General features: G+C 38.4%; 2 protein-coding genes across 4 annotated transcripts; one reads left to right on the top strand and one right to left on the bottom strand.

Moving 5' to 3' along the window:
• The first annotated feature begins 993 nt into the window (after window positions 1-993).
• Window positions 994-16,479, top strand: elovl5 (ELOVL fatty acid elongase 5). Of its 3 annotated transcripts, none has more exons than XM_044136110.1 (9): window positions 1,123-1,279; window positions 3,624-3,788; window positions 5,911-5,975; window positions 6,107-6,294; window positions 9,729-9,806; window positions 10,098-10,269; window positions 10,585-10,709; window positions 12,479-12,613; window positions 14,160-16,479. In XM_044136110.1, the coding sequence occupies exons 3-9, from the start codon at window positions 5,918-5,920 to the stop codon at window positions 14,277-14,279; spliced, it is 876 nt and encodes a 291-aa protein (XP_043992045.1). In that variant the 5' UTR covers window positions 1,123-1,279; window positions 3,624-3,788; window positions 5,911-5,917; the 3' UTR covers window positions 14,280-16,479. The 3 variants fall into 3 exon arrangements, with proteins under 3 accessions (XP_043992044.1, XP_043992045.1, XP_043992046.1); XM_044136111.1 differs by having other exon boundaries at window positions 1,150-1,279; window positions 3,628-3,788; XM_044136109.1 differs by lacking the exon at window positions 3,624-3,788 and having other exon boundaries at window positions 994-1,279.
• A 2,111-nt stretch (window positions 16,480-18,590) lies between these two features.
• fbxo9 (F-box protein 9) lies at window positions 18,591-23,414 on the bottom strand. Its single transcript, XM_044136108.1, has 13 exons — window positions 23,229-23,414; window positions 22,290-22,361; window positions 21,975-22,097; window positions 21,791-21,848; window positions 21,488-21,587; window positions 21,066-21,196; window positions 20,863-20,977; window positions 20,649-20,767; window positions 19,887-19,977; window positions 19,701-19,796; window positions 19,532-19,625; window positions 19,136-19,290; window positions 18,591-19,040 (listed from the first exon to the last, which is right to left on the bottom strand). Exons 1-13 carry the CDS (start codon window positions 23,229-23,231, stop codon window positions 18,932-18,934), a joined length of 1,266 nt encoding a protein of 421 aa, XP_043992043.1. The 5' UTR covers window positions 23,232-23,414; the 3' UTR covers window positions 18,591-18,931.
• Window positions 23,415-23,457: the final 43 nt, after the last annotated feature.

The raw sequence follows: 23,457 nt of genomic DNA, 5'->3' as shown, positions 1-23,457 counted from the left end.
CTGTCAGCTAGTAAGCTGAAAGTAAACAGGGAATTCCAACTATTTCCAAGGAAAATAAGATGCTACATCAGGTGGAAAAAATGTCAAAATTTGATCAAAAGTTGCACAATTTAAGGGTTGCGCAAGCAGGTTACAACAGTTTTTACATCATGCATTATTGGATATTTATATATATATTTATTGTTTTCTTTGAAAACAATAAGCAGACTTTTTGAAAACACTTTTCTTATTGTTTTCTTTGAAAACAATAAGCAGACTTTTTGAAAACACTTTTCTTATTGTTTTCTTTGAAAACAATAAGCAGACTTTTTGAAAACACTTTTCTTATTGTTTTCTTTGAAAACATTAAGAAAAGTGACTTCTGCCCCACAACGTGCAACGATGCACAACGTTCCACTGCAACGTTGTGCATCACCTTTGCCTCCTGTTGAATTTTTTTAAATTTCAGCAGAACTGGTGTGGAGTGGTGGGCGTGGCTTGATCAGGTCAGAGGAGCTGACCAATCTGAGCAGAGCGGGCTCTGTGGGCGGGGAGGGCTTAACTTTACCGCTTAATGGTTTTACAGCCCTTAAAATTTTCTTATCACAGATCAGAGAAATAATAATTGAAAAAAGCGAGCTACTGCAATTAAAAAACGTTTTATTCAGAAACAAAAAATAAAAAATTAAAACAAAAAAACATGGCAATTAAAAAGAGGGATTTATTTTTTCTATAAACTACCAAATTTATATTTGGATGGATGCTGCTTCATCAGAGGATAATTGAAGGGTAGTGAATGTAAAATTGATCTTATATATATATATATATATATATATATATATATATATATATATATATATATATATATATATATATATATATATATATATATATATATGGAGGGGGGTGGGGGGGGTTCTTGACACCTCACATCCTCCCTGTCTTCACCTGCTTCACTCTCGTCTAGAGTCCATCTCCAGTCGTCCTCCTGACCATGGCCTGATGTCATCCTCTTGATAGTGAGTGGCATTGCGACACAGCAGGTCACCTCCTGGCTATAACCCCGGCGCAGGGCAGCGGGCCAGGTTGTGTGTTCCTCCCACTCCTCTCCACGGATACAGACACACGCACTCTCTCGCACACACACACACACACACACACACACACACACACACACACACACACACACACGCACACACAGAGCAAAGCAGAGCGGCACCGTCCCGGCCAGCCAAGGTTACTCATCAGTCTGCTGCACTCAGCTGCTTCTCCTCCACGTTTCCTCCACCGACCCTGTATGGTGAGTCTTGTTTTTTTTTTTTCCCCCTCCTCTCATTTTAACATGCTTCACTTCGCTTCGCTGAAGCGTCTGAACTTTAAAGCCGGACAGCGGTCATTTATTTAAGTAAAGCTTGTATTTTTTTATTCAAGTAATTCATCCCAGGGAAGTTTGCTTCGACTAATCAGATTGTTATGTAACTGTAGCAGCCGCCATCGGCTCGGCTCTTTCAGTTTCACCGGAGGCTGCTGGTTTATTTTCCATTATAAAGTGCAGTTTGGGTTACACGCGTGAGCCTGATGTGAAATTACTATTATACAACAAAGCGGTGACCCGAGGAACCATGTCTCCCATGACGAACGCTTCAAAGCCAGCACTGGAGCTCACTTCACCGGCGGAGGAAAGTTAGGAGAGCTCCTTCTAAGGAAAAGTTTGGAGCCTTCTTGAAGTTTATGATCTCCACTCTCGGATGTTACCAGGAGATGTTTTGACATTTTCAAGTTTAGCTAGTTGATATTGAAACATTGCGGCTAGCGACTGCTATTATGTTATGTAATCTTTGGACAGTCATTTATATATCATAGTCAAATGTACATCTGCTCATTTCTCGGGACAATTCTTAATTGGCTAGAGGTTTGGACTTTGACTAGGCCATTCCCACACTCTGGCTGCATTATCTTATGGGATAGTGTAGCTGAATAATGCTGTGATGACTGATTAGGAAAAACCCAAATTTTCATCCACTGTGGAAATGCAGGGTATGGAAAGTCATTGTTAGCATTTATAATTTGGATCACCTAGGATGTTGCCATTACGACCATAATTTAATGTCTTATTCAGCTCTCTCCTAAAGTCTTATATTGTCTCTCTGGTTGTTTGTTTATGATCGCTATTCTGCTTTTTGAGTTTTGTCCAGCGTTACCTCCATAATTATCTCCATCCATCTTTCCATCTACTCAGACCAGCATGCCCACAGCATGATGCTGCCACTTCGTCTCAGTGTTAGTTTTGTGAATTCATACGGAGACCAAAAAGCTTCTTCCACATGTTTTCCCGTGTCTTCTGCCTCTAAATTGGACTTCTCGTGGTATTTGTCTGAACAACGGCTTTCTTCTTGCAGCAATTGTCCCGTCAACAGAGTTTCCCATCTGATCTCTGCAGCTAATCCAGAGTTCGATGGACTTGTTCTTGGCTGCTTCCCTGATTAATGCTTTCATTACCCAGTTTGTCAGTTCAGGTGGAGAGCAATGGCTTAGAGTGGCCATTCTGTTTACATGTGTCGATAATGATCAGCAAGATGCTAATAGCTTGAGTATTGTTCTTTAAATTTAAATCACTTTATCCCTGACCTGTATGAGGTGTTCTTCTATTAGCTAATTAACTAATTAAGTGAGTTCTGAAGGCAATTTTTTATTTATTTTTCTTCATTTATTTTGTACATGTCAGAGAAAGGAAAAAATAAAATAAAATAAACAAAACTTTCACATTAAGTTTGAGAAAGAGCTAGATGTAGCCAAAGCTTGTTAAATCTTGTCCAAATATGTCCCGCATTATAGATTTACACACATCTAATTTTTACTCCATGTTACAATTTCTACTCTTTCAAAACTATATCTGAACAGTCACAGACAGGTCAGTGTAAAAGTGTTTTTTTTACATGCTTTCCATGCTCACCATGCATCCAGACTGATAATACATATTTTGTTTTGGCTCCGGTTATGGCCACTCAGATTGTGGCGTACTGGTGCAGCCTAACACGTAACTGATAGTCAGAGCAAGGGCATCACTGAGGAAGAGTTGACCGAAATAAGCCAGGTGTGGAGAAACGCAGCCGTCAGCAGGATTCTTTATAATCTCGACAGCGGTTGAACCCACTGAGTTTGACCTGTCTGTTCACTAGGATAAAGGAGGAGGCTATATGAATAAAGTGTCTCCACAAACACACATTATTCATTTATTACCTGATTGATCATGTTGTTTCAAAAGGCTGGCTTGCTTTTCTGTTCTGAAAAATTAGTTTCAAAGGGATCATCTCCTCTGATCAGGGTAGGAACCAAATATCATCTTGCCTGAAATTTACCCCAGAAAGTGTTTCACTCTCTCTAAACTTGTGTAGTATATTTTGTTTGCTGTTTTTTTTTTTTATTATTCATATCAGGAAATACTAGCAGCAATTTTTTTGTGGGGGTTAGGAATCATCAAGTATGGGGTTTTGTTATCTTCTTCAGAAGTCCAAATAAATAACACAAACTATAATAATAGGTGGAAAAAGTTGTTTAAAAAAAATAATAATGATCTTTTGTTGATGCTACTTCTTTTGCCATTGTTCCCCTAAAATGAATGAATGCTTGTGGTGGATTTGGAGTCAGCCTCAGGGGCACAAGAGGAGACAGAAAGCGATGCTTTATTCAAAGAAGAACTTGCAAGTGTGAAAAAGAAAGGAGGAATTGGAAAAACCCGCCAAAGAGGTCCGACAAGGAATGATGTGCTTACAATTGTCGGGGCGGTGACTTGGGGACGTGGGAACCAGGTGAGAAGGTCAGAGAAAACGACTTATAGACACAAAAGAGAAACACTGTAAAGACCAAACAGCAATTTATCAAATGCAGCACCAAAAGATTAACAAAGCTTACAATGCTTGTTTTCACGAATCCATAGTCAGAGTCTCTTCCGTGGCAATTTTGTGGGTCAGAAACTGCTGAAAACCATCATCCCAGAAGATGCTGTGCAAGTCATTCTTTCATTTCATTTTTTTATTAAACACCTTGAATTTTAAATCTGTTATATTTGCTTTCTTCCTTTTAAAAAAAACTTTAAGGTTTTTCTACCAACCTTTCACCCTGTTTTGCATTTACAGTATAAATAAACAGTTCTGTGCCTCGACTCTGTCGCTCAAATTATATATATTGTGAATTCCAGTATCTGACAGGGGAAATAAACTTTACGGAAAACATGCTGTGTCTCCCGATATGCTTCCAGCCAAGGATGCAGGTGCTTACGCAGAGAGAGGTGCCGCTGTCTGTGATGTAGTGTAATGCTTTTTAATGCATTTCAAGAAAATACATCACAAAGAGTGCAGACTGTGTTGAAAATAGTATGACTGGTCATAGTAGCTCTGGGGAAATACCGACTCTAGGCTGTTTCCTTGAGTGACCAGGTTTCTTGGATTTATTCAGCTTTTCTTTCAACAGCTTCAAGACGTTATTGTTGAAATGTTACAATGAAGAAAGAAGCTTTCTTGCTCTCATTTTAATCTTCCTTGGACAGTAGGAAGAAAATTGAAAGATGTTCAGCGATAAATCCATTTATCTGTATTTTTGTATTGATTTTTGTGAGGTTAATGCAATCAGTCTGACCTGAGACTCTTGAGTTCATGCTGTGCTGCCGATTCTACTGTTCAGGAACAAAAATACTTCCTGGTTCTGAGTAAACTACACAGCATGGACATTTACACTGTGTTCCAAATTATTATGCAAATTAGATTTAAGTGTCATAAAGATTCCAATTTTTGTTGTGCTATGAAATTTATAGATGGTATTGTGTGTGAGGGCTCTTTTAATCACTGTAATTAATTTCAGAGAGCTGGGTTGATTAGTTTGTCTGGTGAGCTCAATTAAAGGAAATCTACTTAAGAAGGATGTTCCACGTTATTAAGCAAGCCACAAGTTTCAAGCAATATGGGAAAGAGAAAGGATCTCTGCTGACAAAAATCATCAGATAGTGTAGTGCAGTTTGACAAGGTATGAAAACATTAGATATTTAACAAAAACTGAAGCATTATCATACTGTGAAGAGATTTGTGGCTGATTCCATGCAAAGATGGGTGTGTACAGATAAAGGCATAATGAGGAAGGTTTCTGTTCGACAAATTCATCAGATTAAGAGAGCAGTTGTTAAAATGCCCGTACAAAGCAGTAAACAGTTATTTGAAGCTGCTGGTGCCTCTGGAAACTCAAGGTGGAGGCTTGAGGTGCATGAACCTACTATTGGGCCGCCCCTATCCCCATAGGGGATGGCGCGACCCACGCTTGGAGGCCTTGAGTCCTCGACGCGGCTGTCGCGGGTTCGATTCCCGGACCCGGAGACATTTGCTGTATGTCCTTCCTCCTTTCCTGTCAGCCTACTTTCATATAAGGGACACTAGAGCCCACAAAAAGACGCCCTGGAGGGGAGAAGAAAAAACCCCAAAAACTTTACATTCTGTGTGTTTTAATGGGATTCCATGAGATGAACTAACACAAAGTTGTGGATATTGTAATACAGAAGGAAAGTTAAACACAGAAGGAAAGTCTTCAATATTTTTCACGAATAAATAAGAAAAGTGTGGTGTGCACCACATGGGTAATTGATAATCACTTCTAGCTGCAATTGCAGCATCAGTTCTTTGACGTGTCTCTACCAGCTTGTTTGGCTGCTATTTTTTACATTTCTTTTTTTTTGGCAAACTCAGTCGGGCTGGTCGGTTGGGCCATAACGCCTTTCCTGTAACAAGATGATATTGTATAACCTTTGTTTTTACTTTGCATGTTACGTTGACTTTTTTTTTTTTGCTTGGGTGCGAATATTTAAGCAATCCTTCTTTAGCTTTGCTAGACATTAAATAACACGTACCGTGTCGCCAATTAATTTTTATCTCCACGTTGTGTTTACAGGTAAAAAATGGAGACCTTAAATAACAAACTAAATGCCTACTTTGAAATATGGATGGGTCCCAGAGGTAAGAGGATGCTGGAAAAGCCTTGATGTTCATTCAAACTCTAATAAAATGATTTCTCTCTGCTTTTTCACCCACTAACCTTTCTTCTCTAATTCATCTGACTCGCATTCCTCTTTATCTCCATATTTCAGATAAGAGGGTGCAGGGAATGCTCCTGCTTGACAATTACCTACCAACCTTTGCACTCACAGTCATGTACCTTCTGATCGTGTGGATGGGGCCCAAGTACATGAAGCACAGGCAGCCATATTCCTGCCGAGGCCTCATGGTGCTCTACAATCTGGGAATCACCTGTTTGTCCTTCTACATGTGGTATGAGGTGAGCAGAGTGCAGAAACGTGTCGAAATGAGTCAAAACAGTGCAAAGTCACAACAAAGATGTTTTGCTCATCTATATTTACAAGGTGTTCTGGAATTTCAGAGACATGTTGTCAGTAGTTGATGGAAAAAAAGAACAATGTTCATTTTACTCAAACATATACCTATAGAAATTAAAATCAGAGAAACTGATTCATTTCAAGTGGTCTTTTAATTTTTTCCAGAGGTGTGTTCTGTCATTGCTATGAATTCTTAAAAATTTGTTGGGTTTTTGGTTTTCTGTCATTCTTTAATGTTTCAGATAATCAAAATAATGTAATATCAGACAAAGATAACTTGAGTTAATATGAAAAAAAAAGTGCTGAAAACACAACTACCCAGGTTATTCATGGTAAATCATGAATAACCTATAATTAACAATTTTATTTGGTTCACTGAGTTAATTTTTTTTAGCCGTTCACCTGTTGAAGTAAATTCATTTCAGTCTGGAATAGATTATAATGTTATTTTCAAGACTTTGGGACTCCAGCAAACCTCACATGGGAACAGTTATCAACAAATGAAAACATTTAACAGGAGTTTCTGCAGGAGCTCACAAAGAGTTCACAGTAAAACCCCAGACCAGCATCTAAAGCACATATCTCACTTGACTCGCCGAAGGTCAGTTTTCATGACAATAACACATAAACTGGGCAAAGAGAGCATCCTTGGAGGAGTCCAAAGGTGAAAGCCATCGGTTTGGGACCTCAAACCGATGGGTTCACATCATAGTGGCTTAAATAGCCAAAATAACATGGTGTGGAAAGCTATTTTCTTTAAATAAATGGGCTTTTTGTAGTTACTCACAAAATCTTTGTCTGGCGTTAACATTTGTTTGATGATCTGAAACATTCAAGATATTTGCCCAGTGATTCTTTGCTCTTATGTTAACCAAAATCAGATCTTTCTCAACCCTTTGGACAAGATGATCCTGAGACAGTTAGTTTATCTTAGACCGAAGCCTTAAAAACTATGGGCATCAGCAAGTGTTTGGATATTATCATAATCCAGCTGTAATGAATCTTCACATCTAAATTAGACAAAAAAATATTTCAACCATTTCTTCGCTGGTGCTCTTTGTCTTGATTGTGTCTCACTGAAAGCTGTGCCTGAGGACAATGTTATCAGGAAAAGACAAGGACACAACAGGATGCTGATAGGCCGACTGTTTTAGAAATCAAAACTCTCACATGTCCTGATTGACGTCAGCACGACCCTATATTTCTCTGTGTATTTTTTTTAAAGCAGCTGACTAAGCTGCTGAAATTGATAGATACAGTGATACAAGCATACTTGTGCGTATTTGGCAAGTTGGCATAGTCTGAGCTGTGACAGCAGCAAGAATGTATATTTGTCCATTTGTGTTCTGTGACACAGATGTAGCGTTTGTCTGCAGCAGTCTTGAATATCTGTCCTGTCGTTCACATCCGGCTTCCAGTCTTGCCGTCTCCATTGCGTAAGGTCCCAGTGAACAGTTTTATTCATTAAACTCTGGACTATGTGAATGGCCCAGTCCCAGGGTGAACTTTTAGTGGGCCAAATGTGATGTCACCTGATGTGAATCAAAGTGCAGAGCAGCTCTCTGCTTCCTGTCAGACTGCCAGCCTGCCAGCGCTCAGTCGATATTCAGGCTGTAATGTATTTTGTTTAATATGCCAGATTGTCAGTGTTACAGAGAGGTTAATGTCTGTGTCCACATAATGAAACAATTACAACTCAAAACAGAATCAATCTTCATTCTGTTGCCACTTAAGCAATAGCATTTTGTTGGCTTTTGATCCACAGAATTGATGTATTTTTACTTCCATGTTCTCTGGACAAAGACATCTCTCTTTTTCTTCTGTGTTATTATCACATTTAGTTCTCTCTACAGTTATTGGTATTCTTTGTGTACAAAACTCTTAAAATAGATGTTTTTTTGTTTTTTTTTTACCTCCCTCATCATCCTCCTCGTTTGGCATGGTGGCAAGATCAACTTTGTTCAGCCTAATTTCCTCAAGTGGTTTTAAACATTTCAATCACCTGTAGACATGGGGATAGGATAGTAATAATAAAACAACTATAACACCACCTAGTTGTTGTAATGCTAGATGAACAAATTCACCAGTAACCTTTAGGTATTTTTTATGCCATTCTGCTCTTTTTAGAGTAATTCAAAAATAACAAGCTGATATTATCTGGTTAATTTTTCAGACTATCTGCCCAAGTAAACCCAATAGACCCTGGACAGACTTTGCAGTTTAAATCAGCATTACTTTAATAACTGTTATGGGTGAAGCTCCATTTTTTAAGAGCAACTCAAGTACTCTGCTGTGCTGGTGAACCCAGATATGCATTTTTCCTCCAAAATGCATTGGAGGCACAATTTAAAGGGAAATAAACCGCCTTTTCAATTAGATAAAGTTGTAGCTTAGAAAGGATAAAGAAATCTACCTAACACTTGTTTCCATACTTTGTTGTGTGCCAAACGAATTATCAAACAATCAAATTTGTCTATGGCGTAGCCATGGTAAAGTTCAGCAGCCCTTTTTCAGCCAGCCAACCAGCAGTGCACAGCAATAGATAGAATAGAGGCAGAAATACCCTCTTGTCACTCTTACACTCATCCTGAGTAATTGTCCCATTTATAAAGGAAAGCATTAAACCTAAAAATACAGTTAAACCATCCTATGACCTCTGATGACCTTAAAAAGTACAGAAAGCATTAAAAATGTTTCACATAAAATTGCTCTACATCAGTTGTCTGGGCTGCCACTAAATATGGCAATAGCTGTTTTGTTTGTTAAAAACAAATATTTACTAACATGATTGCAAGAAACCAAACATATTTAGACATTTGTACAAACATTTGCATTGTGTGTTATATTATAACATATGCAAAACAAAACAGCCAAAAGACACATTTGTTTATCATAAGTCATTGGTATATCTTTCCTAACAGTTACTGATCAGCAAATGTGTTTTCTATTTTTCATTTATTTATAAATTGTTTCACTGTAGAAACAATTTATTCGACAGATGTAAAAAAAAACAAACAAAAAAAACAAATACTTTGAGAGACATGCGTGTCTCTCAGCTGGATCATCAATCTTCTCTTGGGGCTTGAAGGTTCTGTGGTTTCATCATCTACGATTGATGGACAGCTCAAACCAGAGTCAGCTACTTATGCCAGGTCAATCCAACCTTAAGCAAGAGATAAAAAAACGTTATCTGCTTTTCTAAGTTGCTCCTTATTGATGTGTTTGTGTCGTTACTACAACAAGGAATTAAGTCCCAACACCAAATCTTTACGCTTGAGCAGTTCTTTTAGGCTCCTCGCCGTCTTTTTGTTGACTTCACTCTTACTGATTTTACAACCAACTCATTCATCATTTATCTTAATGGCTTCCTCTGCAGCTTGCTACGTCTGCATGGTACGGTGGATACAACTTCTACTGCCAGAACACTTACAGCGCACCAGAAGTGGATAAAAAGGTCTTAACAATTACGCAAACTTATTATTGTTTATCGCTGCATGCTGTTTACGTGGTATTGTAATTCACGATTTGTTTCCACTCACTTTAAGCAAACAGTAGCGTAAAGATAAATACTGATATATATTTTTATGACTCTTGATTTTATTTATTTTGATTGGTGATTCATAAAATTAGCCCACATTAACCTTATGTTGTTCTGAACTAGAATCTACCTCCAGAAATGCTATTGTTTGTTTGTTTGTTTTTATTTGTATTTGTGACATTTCGTCGTGCCGTGTCCCTCTTGCAGATCATAAGTGTCCTTTGGTGGTACTACTTCTCCAAGCTGGTCGAGTTCATGGACACCTTTTTCTTCATACTGCGTAAAAACAATCACCAAATCACATTTCTCCACGTCTACCACCACGCCAGCATGCTGAACATCTGGTGGTTCGTCATGAACTGGATACCCTGCGGTCACTGTGAGTGTTTTACTCAGATTCACACTCCAATGCTTCCAGAAGCCTTTGTTTTCTTTAGTTTTTTTTGTTTTTTTTACCATATGGCCCCTTAATAGAGCTAAATAATTCAAGAGCTTCCACGTTAAAGTCACGTCTAAAAACAGTTAGTTCTCCCTGCAGAGTTCAAAAGGTACACTAAACCTGAAAACTGCAGCTCTGTGTGAAAAGCTTTTTGTTTGTGAGCTTTTCATCCCGAGAAAACTTTAGGAATTATTCATGTGTCTTTTTTTGGTGTTTGATGTTTTTTTGGCTAAATGAGTTCACGTCTCTCCTCAGCATATTTCGGGGCCTCCCTGAACAGCTTTGTCCACGTTGTGATGTATTCCTACTACGGCCTCGCAGCCGTTCCCGCCCTCCGACCGTACCTCTGGTGGAAGAGGTATATCACCCAGCTGCAGCTGGTAGGTTCACTCAGAGCAATCAGTTGCTTTTCTTGAATAAAGCAGTAAGTCGACGTGGCAGAGACACACAGGAAAGTCTCCGCTGAAATACCTGCCCACGTTTTTGTAATGTGAAAAAGTGAAAGCATCATAAATCTCGTCAAAGCTTGTCCTCTGTTACAATTCAATGGAAAACAAATCTAGTTGAATTAGTAGGCACACCCTTACACAAACATGTTGAGTTCCATCTGTTCTCCACATCTTACTTTGACAATGTTTGCCTAGTCTGCATGGAAAGAGTTCACCAAATGTGTCAAACTGAAAGGAACATCAGATTTTTTTTCTGCATGATTTTTCTGAATATTTTTCTGTCAGCTCAGTTGTATTTCAGTGTACACACAGTTTCATTCTACGGATGCACAGCACTGTTTTTGAAGCCTTAAGCTGTGAGACATTTTCAGCTTTTCATTTTTCCTCAGATCGCCTCCTGCATTTTGACAAAGCTGTGGCCTTGAGTCCGTTAGATATGTGGAGAGTTTGAGGATTGTTCAGATTGAGTTATATTGTAGCTGTGATTATGTGAAATAGTGTTGCTCTTCTTAATGAATTTGCTGCCTGTTGAATCATTATGCTCTCTGAAATGGAAAGTTTATATGATGAAAACTTCTTGTTCACTGTATTCTAAAGTGTCATTTGAGTGGCTTAAAGACCTTGGAGGATTTTGCTGGATCTATTTGTGAGAATATTTCTGTCCTTGATGAAGTTTTGTTGAAGAATTTTTCCCAAGGTGGTCAGACACCATCCTGAATTGATCCTTCCTACACATTCTCTTATTTGCATTAAACCCTTATTGGAGCAAAACCTCAGATGTGCCAGGAAGTAATGGAAAGTACACTGGCAGATATATGCTTATTTACTTAATTATTAATTCATAATTGTTTTGTTTTTTTCCCTGAACGGTCCATCATGTATCAGCTTCGTTTGAGTCACTGTTTTGTTTGTCTCTAGCAGATTTGTGCATCTGCAGAAGGAAATTATGTCAATTTTTCTTTGGAAAATACCTCAAACTGAGTCAGATTATATAGTGAGCACCAGATTTTAAGTCTTTGCACAGATTCTTATCTGGGTGTTGGTCTTTACTTTAATTGGACCATTCCGACAAGTAGCTCTGACTGTAGGTTAAGGGTTGTTGTCCTACTGGAAGGTGTTGTGTGGCTGCTAACCAGTTTTCTTCCAGCGTTGCCTTCAGTTTAACTTGTTCCTGCTGAAGAGAAGCATCCCCACAGCATAATACTGCCACCACCATGGACACTGCTAGCTTATGGGTCTGTCCAGATTGCTCCAGATACCATAGCCGTGTTTACCTGCTTCTCTGATTAAAACTCTCCTTGCTCTGCTCAGTTTGAGTCACTTTTCTTCACAGCATTTCTCAACTGAGATGGCTTAAAATTGAGATTAGCAGATTTTGTGGGGACGTCTTGCTAAAATAATTGTCCCATTTAGAGTCTAAATCAACTGATCTCTTGCACCATCTGGTGCATGGGAACTCTGCAATTTAATAATGGCATGTAACGTTTTACATATAGCCATCTATAGGTCTTAAAACTGTTAAGGAATCGGTGGAATAGGAATTCAGTGTTTGTTCTTAATAGAAAAAGAGTATATTTATTGTGTGTCTGCTGAGCATTTTAAAAATAGCAAGCAGCAGCTGATACAGACTCATTAGTCTGTTCGCCTTACCTTTTCTTCAAGCTCTTCAGTGTTTGCACCTTTTCTTGTTCTCTCTGCAGATCCAGTTCTGTATGACCGTGATGCAGACGGCGTTGGCAGTGGTCTGGCCGTGCGGCTTCCCCATCAGATGGCTGTACTTCCAAATAAGCTACATGTTCTCGTTCATTGTCCTTTTCTCAAATTTCTACTTCCAGGTGAGATTATTTTGCCTTCGAAATGTGATAGTCGAAGACGTATACAAACATTTTTCACGCACCAAACTTGCTGAGGAAGCACTCCAGTTGTTTTCTGTTCTATCCAGAAGTGGATTATGCAACAAACCTCCCTAAACACGGACGTGTAGAATCTGTAGAGTAACAAACAGAATGATGACATGAGGTTCAATGGTTTCTTTAATAAATTGCATCACTTGGGATGACTTTTGAGCTCCTTTTTTTATTTCTGCTTTAAAGTTTTAGTTCTCATTTTCTACAATTCAATATTTTATGTTTTGTGGCCTGTTTTTTCTTTCTTAGAAAATCATAACTTTGGTTGTAGCTCCAGTCATATTGTGTGTATTCTGCATGGCTTAATAGGAAAGCTAACACGCATATTAACTTGACAGGCCATTCTTTTTTTCTCCGCGGAATGTGATGTGTTTTTGGGAATGTATTTCATATTTTTAAGAAGAAATAAGAGCCTTTGAGGTCGTGTTTCCATTGAACTTTTATCTACTCTGAACTTTTAGCCCCCTCTCTATGTTTATTGTGTGTTTCAACTGCTGGTGTTAATATAAGAGGGAAGTTCCTCTTTGCTCCTCCTGAGCTTGCTGTTTGTTGAAGAGTGTTACTGAGTGTGAGGGTGATAAAAAATGCTGCTGTAGCATAAATCTGCGACTTTCAGCAATAAAACTATTACGGGTTATTCTTGTACATTCGCTCCATTTTATAGTGTGTATGAAGTTTGTCCAAGATTTTAACAAGATTTAAATATGTTTCATGGGCGCAAACTTCTGTTTTTATTGCAACTGTAGCAGCGAAATAGACATGTTATTATTACTTTGACTGGGAATTTAGTCATTTTTAAAAAATTGAAAACAGGAACTAAATGTAACAGAAAATATGAACCGTAGAAAAATATAATTCTGAAAGTATATTTTAATCCAAAATATGGGCTTCAGAGTAATATGAAAAGCAGTGCTTTCCTAACAGGGTTTTTTGTGTGTAATAAATTCAGACTAACCTATTTTTATACTGGTAGACGGAAGATGCTGTGAAATCACAGAGGTGTTAATTATGATCCTAGAAATCCATCCTGATTCCTGGAAAGGTGGAAAGTCTTATGAAAAACCATTTTAAAGCCATTCAGAATTAATTATTGTTGTGACAGCAAAAACCTTTAATTTCTTTTCAATAAATATTTATCTATCGTAATTTTTTAACACATTGCATTGCCACATTTTAGTTGCTCTTGTTTTATTAAGGAGTTTTTATAAAGATTTTCTTAGTTATACTTTAAATTTACCCTAAACTATAAAGTGGTTTTTGTTCTGTAATCGATATTCTTAGGAGACAAAATGTGCTTTATGCTGATTGCATATTTTATAACCGAGATATACAGTCTGTTACATCATAAGCCCTATTATCAAAGTGCAATTTAACCTTTTACTTCACTTTGTTTTCAGAAGTATACATATATGTAATTGAAAATGTACTCTTTAATTGACTTGTTTTTTTTTCTTTTCTTTTCTTTCTGCTCCAGACTTACAAGAAGCGCATCCATTCTCAAAAGAAGGAGCATCAGAACGGTTCCTCTGCGTCGGTAAACAGACACGCCAACGGAACGGCGTCGATGGAGCCCAGAAAGCTCAGGGTGGATTGATATTTAAGAAACTACCACCAGTTTCCCACTGTAGCCTGTTAGGTTATGCTGCTAGAGTTATATGTATATTTTTACTTAGAATAGACCAGACCAGCACTCACTTCAGATAAAATAAGCCATAGCCACATACAGCACATGCAGAACCTTTTCCTTTATTTCCCTCACATAAATACTAAATAGGTCTGAACTACTGAATCATTACAGCTCTAAGTGAAGAGTACTGTAGTATTCCTGAATCTTTACACTACGCCTCCCTCGCCTTTTGGTCCGTTAATTGCTAAGAAAAAGCTCAGTGCACACAAACATTGAAAAAATTCAGCAATGCTTTGCACAACAAAGGTCCAAAGATTAACAACAGAGAATGTTAGCAGAATATTTTATAGCACATCATGATATCAGTTTTAGGGACGCTTTAAAACAAACAGCAATTATTCTGTTTTCTTAAAAGTGTAACTGCAATATGATACATATGTGTCTCACTTTATCTTATTCCTGCTTTCACAGTTGCATAATCCAAAAGTTTTAGTCTCAGTCAGGTGCTTTTTTTTTTCAGGTCGGTTTGAAATGCCGAACTGTCTCATTACGACCAAAGCGTTGCTCATATTAGTATTCAGGTTAACTGTGGTCACAGCGTGAAAGGAGAGCTACTGTGTTTTCAAAAGCAGGACAATAAATAATTTTGTCAGAATATTAATTCTCCTTTCACACTGTGTTGCATCGACTCAATTATTCATCGGAGAAATTATGCAGGGCATTATGAGAAATGCAAAAAGCTCAAATGTTTGGTTGTCTGTTGTTTCTTGGCAGTTATATAAGCTTTCAACACTACATATTTTTTACCTGAATGAACGGATGTTAAGAAACTTCTGAAAAAAAACTAAAAAATCTGTGAGTGCTGAAAACTTTAACATGACTGAATAGTTTGGTATCAACACTGCATTACAGTTTTAATGGGACTTAAAAATCTAGATTCATCCCTAAATGTAGAACATCAGAAGAAAAAATAAATAAATAATTCCAATCAGAAAGAATTAGTTTCAAATCCCTGTCTGTGAATGGCATCAGTAGTACAGGTATGAGTAACTCTGCTTGCTCTTTAGTAGATGTGTTTTGCAGCAGACATTTTGACTTTTGAATGGCTAAAAATAGTGAAGGTTCCTCTCAGTAATCCAGTGAAACTTGGCAGCATACAGACCAGCAGTAGCACCATCTTACAAAGGGAAGCAATGGAAAAAGTTAACAGAGTTAACCGCTGTTAACTTTTTATGCTAGGACAATTCAAGAAGGTTGCTTTGAGAAAACAACCCTCAAAACATTTCAAGCACCTTACATTCTTAAACAACACACATGCCAAAGTATTTTCCATGCAATATTAATGTTTTATATGGAATTTCGGTTTTGGAATTCAGTATTTATCTAGACTCAAAAGGGGAAACAAACATTTATCATCCCAACTTTTCCAGAATCATTAATCAGCTAAATGCTGAAGTTAGCATTGGTTAAAGCAGTGTGGTTAAGGCTATTTCACTCGTTTCTTTGACATCTGGACCAATTTTGTCAGTAATACTTTGACTTGTCAAATCTGGACTTTATTAACTGCAAAAAAAAAAAAAATTAAAGAAAACTTGGCCATCCAATTTGGTGACCAGATATTGCTGTAGAGGTTAGCATACTTTTGCTTTTCTAATACAACGATAAGAATAGAAATACATAAAAGGTGATGTTTAAGGCCACTGATGTGTTAAAAAATTAAAGCTTACAGCATTTCTATAAACGTGCTGCCTTCTGGACCACCTAATATATTTTGTCACACAGGTTAGAATGTTATATTGTAATTTTCTCTAATCAAATTCATCCAATGTGTTTAGTTCCTTCAGAATCCCTCAGGTTGATTTGTTTCTCACTAACAATTGAAAATCAGAAATCTTCAGGGGTTTTAAAAAAAAAACAAAACAACAACATATGCTCAAGTTGATTTTGATAGAAATCAGAGAATCAGTCAAACTGTAGCGCATAAGGTTGCAGACAGCACGCTTAGCTTAGCGTAGACACTGGCACCCACCCTGGCTGATTCACAAATCAGCTTACAGACCTCCACTTTAGATCTGATGGCTTCATTCAGAGCCAGGTTGGATGTTTCCAGCTAAAATGTCTGGCCCGTTTAACTGACTGCAGCTTGCAGAGCACACATGTAGGTAATGACTCAGTAAGACGCTGCCCAAACACGTAGACCTCTGTTCCCTCCTCAGTAGATTGGAAATGTGAGAATCAGCATCAAACAAAGTCCACATTTCTCAGCGCAGTAGACATGGTCCACGTCAATCTGCTGATATTATAAAAACATGCCGTAACTGTAGGTGTTTTTGTTAAATTTCTGGTGTATTTGTATGTATTTATGAGCAGAGTTAGCAGTGGTTTAACTCATAAAGAAGGCAAAAATGAATGTAATGGGATAACATATATATATATATATATATATATATATATATATATATATATATATATATATATATATATATATATATATATATATATATATATATATATATACAATTTCTTTATTTTTATTTTTCTGAGGTCTGGTGTAAATTTCAGGTGATGTGTTATCACTGATGCTTTACTTACTGTAACACATTAAAAACAAACTACAACTCTGACCAATCACGGCGTCCAGCATTATTTTTTTTTTAAAGTGGAAAATAACCCTAAAGACATAAAAATGAATAATCGTTCCCTGGAAAAAAATTAAGCAACATCTGTGTCCATTACGATGAGAACATTGTCTGAACAGGCTAAGAACTGTGTTGCAATAATTATTACTAAGTGATTTGTCGACTAACGTTTGTTGGCTTTAGTTTGATAGCTTACTTTGAAACTTACAGGCAACTTCAAATGGAAACTTTGCTTGGAAGCTGTAAAAAGTTATAATTTTGTATCAAGTACTAACTTAAGTGATCAAATAAATATTTCTGTTTTTGTCATGTTTAATATTCCTTGTTAAAGTTAGGATGCTGAATATAAAAATGAGATCAATAGATTATATGTTACATTTTTTTTCTTAATGTTTTCCTGACAACGGCTCCCACCCCTTGGTGAACTTTGAGCGTGATAGGGCCAAGGTTTCACACATTTTTGACATTCTTGGTCATAACACTCTGAACCTGATAACATTTGTAACTGATTTGGTTCCGTAGACTCAAACCACAAATTGTGAACAAAGAAAAATTAAGATACATTTTCTGAAAACCATTCCAGAGAAAGAAAGACTTGCTTCTCGCAGATTTCTTTGCTCTGACGTTCTTACCTCACACACAGTGTGTGAGTGGGCTTGGCGTACTGGAGTGTGACACACAGCACCACGTGTTGGGAGAACAGAGAACCTCATTGTGAAGTTTCGTGGCATGCTTCCCAGGCAGTATTTCAAATAGAGACTCCCTGACTTCCTGAAGCCGTCCTGTGAGGCAGCAGAGAAAGGTCAAGTGTCTGCTGCCCTCCACATTTCTCGACGCTTCTGGTAAAGGTGTGTAAAAGCCTCAGAAAAAATAAATCTGCTACTCCCGTTGTCACAGCAAATTTGAAGGGTGTGAAGGGTGTCATCCTTTTTACCACTTTTCATAGCAAGATCTCTAGTTCAGCAGGCAGATATGGTGAGATGGAAGAAGTTAATAAAACTGTTATTCCTGTAATTTGATAAAACATTTCTTTAAACATTGATCCAGGGCCACAGTTTAGACAACCCTGCTGTATTGTTTAAGTCAGGGGTCTCAAACTCCAGTCCTGGAGGGCCACAGTCCTGCAGTTATTAGATGTGCCACAGGTACAAAACACTGAAATGAAATGGCTTAATTACCTCCTCCTTGTGTAGATCAGTTCTCCAGAGCCTTAATTATTCTATACAGGTGGTGCAGCAGAGGCACATCTATAAGTTGCAGGACTGCGGCCCTCCAGGACTGGAGTTTGAGACCCCTGGTTTAAGTGGAAGCATTTTGCTAATACTTTTACATCAGTTCACTAAAAGCTTCTGAAGAAGCTAAAGGCAACAAATAATTTTATCCATTTTTTTTTTTTTTTATCTCTGTAAATCCCTTTGGCTCTGCTTGTGTTTGGTTCTCAGAAAATACATGGATTATACTGATGCGTTCAGCTGTAGGACAAATGCAGCAAGTCAGAAATCAGATCTGTGCTGTCTGTTCACCAGGGTTGTGTAATAGAATCTACATTACCTTTTCACGAGTCATCATTTTATCGCCACAGCTGTGCGTGCACAAACAAATGTATTTGCATTGTTACATATTGCAACACCAAGACCTCTTTTTTATTTTCATCTCATTTATTTGAGGAAGAAAGTGCACGATGAAACAGAAACAAAAATAATCACATTCGTTGCTTGAAACAGCTGGGGAAGGTTGCTAATCAGTGTAGCTTTCAGCAAATCACTGTAATTTCTGATTATCAGAAAATAAGCAGCATCCTAACAGGCAAACCTGAAACAAAACACGCTGGCGTGTGGGGAAACACGAGGGCGATAGAGGTGACACCATAATCCTGCTACAGCACAAACTGCACAGACTGAGGACGATTTGTTTTTATTTAGACGGCGAGTTAGCTGCTTCTGCGATTTTCACGGGATCATGCACGGCTGTATCTGCTCCTTACAGTGGCTGCTCGGAGAAAGCGGTGTAGCTCTTCACTCGTGCAAAGAAGAAGGGCGCGTACATCTTGTCGAGGTCAAATGTTGTGATGACAGTTTCCCCAGTCAACCTGAAAACATGATTATGGTCAATTAAAAACTATAAATGCAGGAAGAGGGTTTTTTTTTTTCCCTACTAATTTATGATGGTACTCTGGAGTCTTACTTGTAAGTGATGTGGCAGGAGTGGTGGATCCACACAAGCTTACTGAAACTCTGACGCCCTCTGGAGGTCAGATGCAGCCCCACATGGAAGGCGTGCTCAGCCTCAGGAGCCTGGTTCCGCCTGCAGAACCGATTTCTTTGAAACTCGGTCGCTTTCTGCAAAGAAACGACAACGCTTACAAGCCAATTCAGGACCTGAAAACCCACATAGAACATTCAAGTTCGAGTTCATTTGTACAGTACATTTCAGCCGAAAGGCAGTTTAAAGTGTTTAACAGGCAATAAACATTACATTTTCTCAATTTCGTCATCAATGCACGTCAAATATGCTGATCATCACCATTTCACACACAAATGTTGGAAGAAATTAACAACCACAAACAAAAAAACACTTTACATCCTCCTTTTTCTTGCAGACGACAGCAAAGACTTTGGTTTGGTTGTCCGTCTCTTGTGAAAGACGGAAATGACCGAGCAGAACAGAATCCATTCTGTAAGAGGAAAGACAATCGCAGCGGTCACAGTGGCTGATGGCATGTCTGAGCTTGTAGAGCACAGAGCCGTACCTGATGTTCCTCGTACGCAAGCGGGGAACGATTGACAAAGGGTCATCGGGGGTGGTGAGCATCAGGACGAAGCCATCGGGGAAGAACCGGAGGTACCTTGAATGGCAATGTCAAAACAAAACGGATAAAGGTTTAAATTTTGTGTGTTTAGCCTTTTAATTGAGACATGAATGAACAGTGAAGTACCTGTAGTACTCAACGTGATGCCAAGCTCTGTAGAATCCGTCCAAGGACTCCTCTCCTTGACGGATGTACGATGTCTTGCTGATGTAAACACCTGAGGAAAAGTAGCATGAAGGGACAATAAATAATACGCACTAAATACACAGTTATTCCTAAAACAATATTCTCACAAGAACTCTTTAATCACATATGTTAAATTCTTCTTTCATGAAAGTAATTTTTGGATTTGGGATATTGTAACATGTACCATCACAGTACAATCCCAGTAAAAGTTAAACGCAAAACTTTAGGGACTTTTTTAATGAAATTTAACATAAATTGCAAAGCAAGCACAAAACAGCTTTACTTCCTGACTTGTAAATAACTAACCTAATAAATTAAATAAAAGTCAAATTGGTGTTTTTCAACTTGGATACACAACTCCACTGATTTTTCTGTTCTGTATCTTAGACTTTTCTACATGGGTGTCCACAGTGAAACACAACAACCATTTGAGGCCCTTTTAATAATTTTGTGCTGCCTCTTGACTGGTTTTGGATATACTTCTTAACTTACAAATTCCTGAGTATTTTTTGCTTCCTTATAGAATGTTCTGTCTTTTTGTTTTATTTTTCTCTGAAATAAAAGCCATTTTTTTAAAACCCTCGAGGGCACGATTTAAAAAAAACAAAAAGACTGAAATATTCCTTAATTCCTTAAATAAATCCTTTAAATATTCCGACATTTCAACAAAATAAAATTGAAGCTGAAACAATGTATCGTTACCATCAAACCGGACACGTGGCCTCTGCAGGAACATTTCCCTCCAGGTCTTGAAGGGCACTACTTTGGTGCAGTTTCGTCCCCAAACTCTCAAACAAGCAGAACGCCAAATCTCAGGGTCCCTGAGGAAGATACAAAACAAAATAAATAATACAAAAAAATGAATACTTCTGAACTTGTCGAGCAGAAACAACTTGACTGCAAACCAGCCACTCACCTGGCAGAAATGTAGAACCCCCGGCAGACCAAAGACAGCTGCTCCAGGGCCCGCATGTCCAGTTCGCTCGACACAACCCAGCGAAATATGTACATCAGGATTTCCCGTGGCAAGGCTGCAATTGGAGAACGCGGCTTTCAATGCAGATGCAGACATGAGGACCTCAGATGAGTTTTACACAAGGCTCAGGAAGTCATCTCCACCTGAAATGTGCGTCTGAGTCGCTTCAAGCTCAGGAGTGCAGATCTTTGGAAAGGAGCTCTCCAGAGTGAGTTGCTGCCCAAAGTAGGTGAGCAAATCCTCAATCTCCCCATCAGTGTCACTGTCCTCCATGCTGAGAAAATCAAAATGTATTGATAATTCATGAGTCCGTGTCGAACAAGATGGTGATGCTGGAATTTATGATCTGATGCAATAAGGCAGGCGAAACTCATTTTCAGTTCGGGCCACATCAAGATTAAGAATGTCTTCAATCAAAGGCCCGGTTGTGGCAGAATGTAAAGGTAAAGTTATCTATTAACCCACTGTTAAAATATTACTTAATCAAAAGAAGAGAAGCAGTTTAACTTTACATTGCATAATTTATGACTGCTGTGATATTAATCAGGTGTAAAATGTAACTTACTAATTTCCTCCACCTCTGTCTGCGTCAGGAGGACGGCTGTAGTTGATTTTAAACTCGATGTCAGGGTCTAGCTGCATAGCCATGCGATAGAACTTGATAGCTGTAAATAAAAACATACTTGGATGACACTGAATCTTATGTAAATCCTCACACACAACTCAGACAGTACGGGTGGCAATTTAACAAGCTCAAATACTACGGAAATAATTTAAAAAATAAGACTGCGATTGCTTCTGAACATAATTTTTGTATTCGATTTATCATTTCACCAACAAGCATGTTCACCACTTTCTATTTACTTGCCTTCGTAGACAGCCCCATTCTGCTCTTCCTGGACAGCTCTCAGAAACAGCTCTGTAGCCTGGCAGTAAAGTGAATCTCAAGTCATCTAATGCAACACTTTACCATCCATCCATCCATCCATCCATCCCTGCGTAGTTTTTCATACCACTACGCAAAAAAAAAAAAGATAAGTAAACCAGCTCACTTTTTGCTCTCGAGCAATGTCTTGAGTCCTCTTCACACCTCTTGCCCTCTGCAGTCGGTCACTCGTTCCAGGGCTCGGCTTGAGTTCAGACATCCACTGAGCTCTGAACACATTGAGTTCCAGCTGAAATTACAAAAGAAAACATAAAGGATTTTTCCCCCCCCCCTCATTAGCAGAATGTTAGCTGTTTTAAATCAACATAACAAAATAAAGAAAATCTGCTTTAAACAAGTCCTTTCCGATAAATAACCAAAGAAATGAAAAACAAAATGCATATAAGAATATAAATATGAGTCAATAGGATTGTTTTATTACCTGAAGGTTTGGGTCATCTGAACTGTCATCTTCATCCTCTAACGTACCTCCAATATCAGCATTTTCATCAGCCTGCAAAGGTAAACAACACTGTTAGAACCCATCCATCCATCCATTTTCTATACACCCTTTGTCCCTAATGGGGTTGGGAGGGTTGCTGGTGCCTATCCCCAGCTAACGTTCCGGGCGAGAGGCGGGGTTCACCGTGGACAGGTCGCCAGTCTGTTGGAACCCTGCGTAGTTTTTCATACCACTACGCTTAACCAAGATTCTTTGCAAAACTGTTGTCTGGTCTTGCTTACCGCTAAACAGTCTTCATATCACTTTTCAGTTTATTTCTGAAGTTGCTTTTGCATTTAACTTCCCTGACTGTACTTTGGTTATATTACCCAAGTCATTTAACCAATACTTCCTGGAGGGCTACTGTAGGAAGTACTGCTCTATCTTTAGTCACAGTATTTACTCCATACTGGAAATACTGTGAGACAACAAACGCAAATCAATAAATGCCTTCCTTTATAAGGAACAGTGCATTAACTTCAATGAGCTCAACCTGTTATTTTGAAAATGGGAAATTGAGAACATTTGTGAGTTATGTGTCAGTTTTTAACAAAACTAACTTTAAGTAAACATAATGTCTATTTAAAAAACAACTGTAAGACGCCCACCAATGGTTCATGCCAGTTTCAATTTAAATGCCATGTTGTTTACTACAAGCTCACGTTAATATTAGAACAAGGTAATGTTTTTCCGCACTGTGTGCGCATTTTGTAGTTTATTTGTTAACTAACCCCGATGTTTACTAGTAGGTACGTGCAGAGACCTTATAGCTAAACAGGTAACCTGGAAGAAACCAGGTGTCGTTACTGTTAGCTTCGTTAGCTACAGAGCAGGCTAACCCCCAAAAACAAATAAAACGTACAAAACACGGACACACACCATGACACTTTGGCCAATAGGACTCTTTCTTGTTATCTTCGCAGGTGCTCACCGGTCCCGTTTACAGTTCACGGTCGGAGAAACGAACCACACAGCAGACATATTTACGAGCTCGCAGGAACGCAGCCATCTTGGTGAGCGGCCCTGCAGCGTCGGTGACACGTTCGCGCAAAGGGTGAGCTGAGGCGGGGCAGAGAGAACCAGTGAGAGACGCTATGCGAAGATAACC

The sequence above is a fragment of the Gambusia affinis genome, linkage group LG13, assembly GCF_019740435.1.
Source record: "Gambusia affinis linkage group LG13, SWU_Gaff_1.0, whole genome shotgun sequence".
In the NCBI taxonomy this organism is placed as follows: Eukaryota; Metazoa; Chordata; class Actinopteri; order Cyprinodontiformes; family Poeciliidae; genus Gambusia; species Gambusia affinis.
The sequence above is the reverse complement of the archived record's forward strand: the minus strand, read 5'-3'. Positions and strand labels throughout refer to the sequence as shown.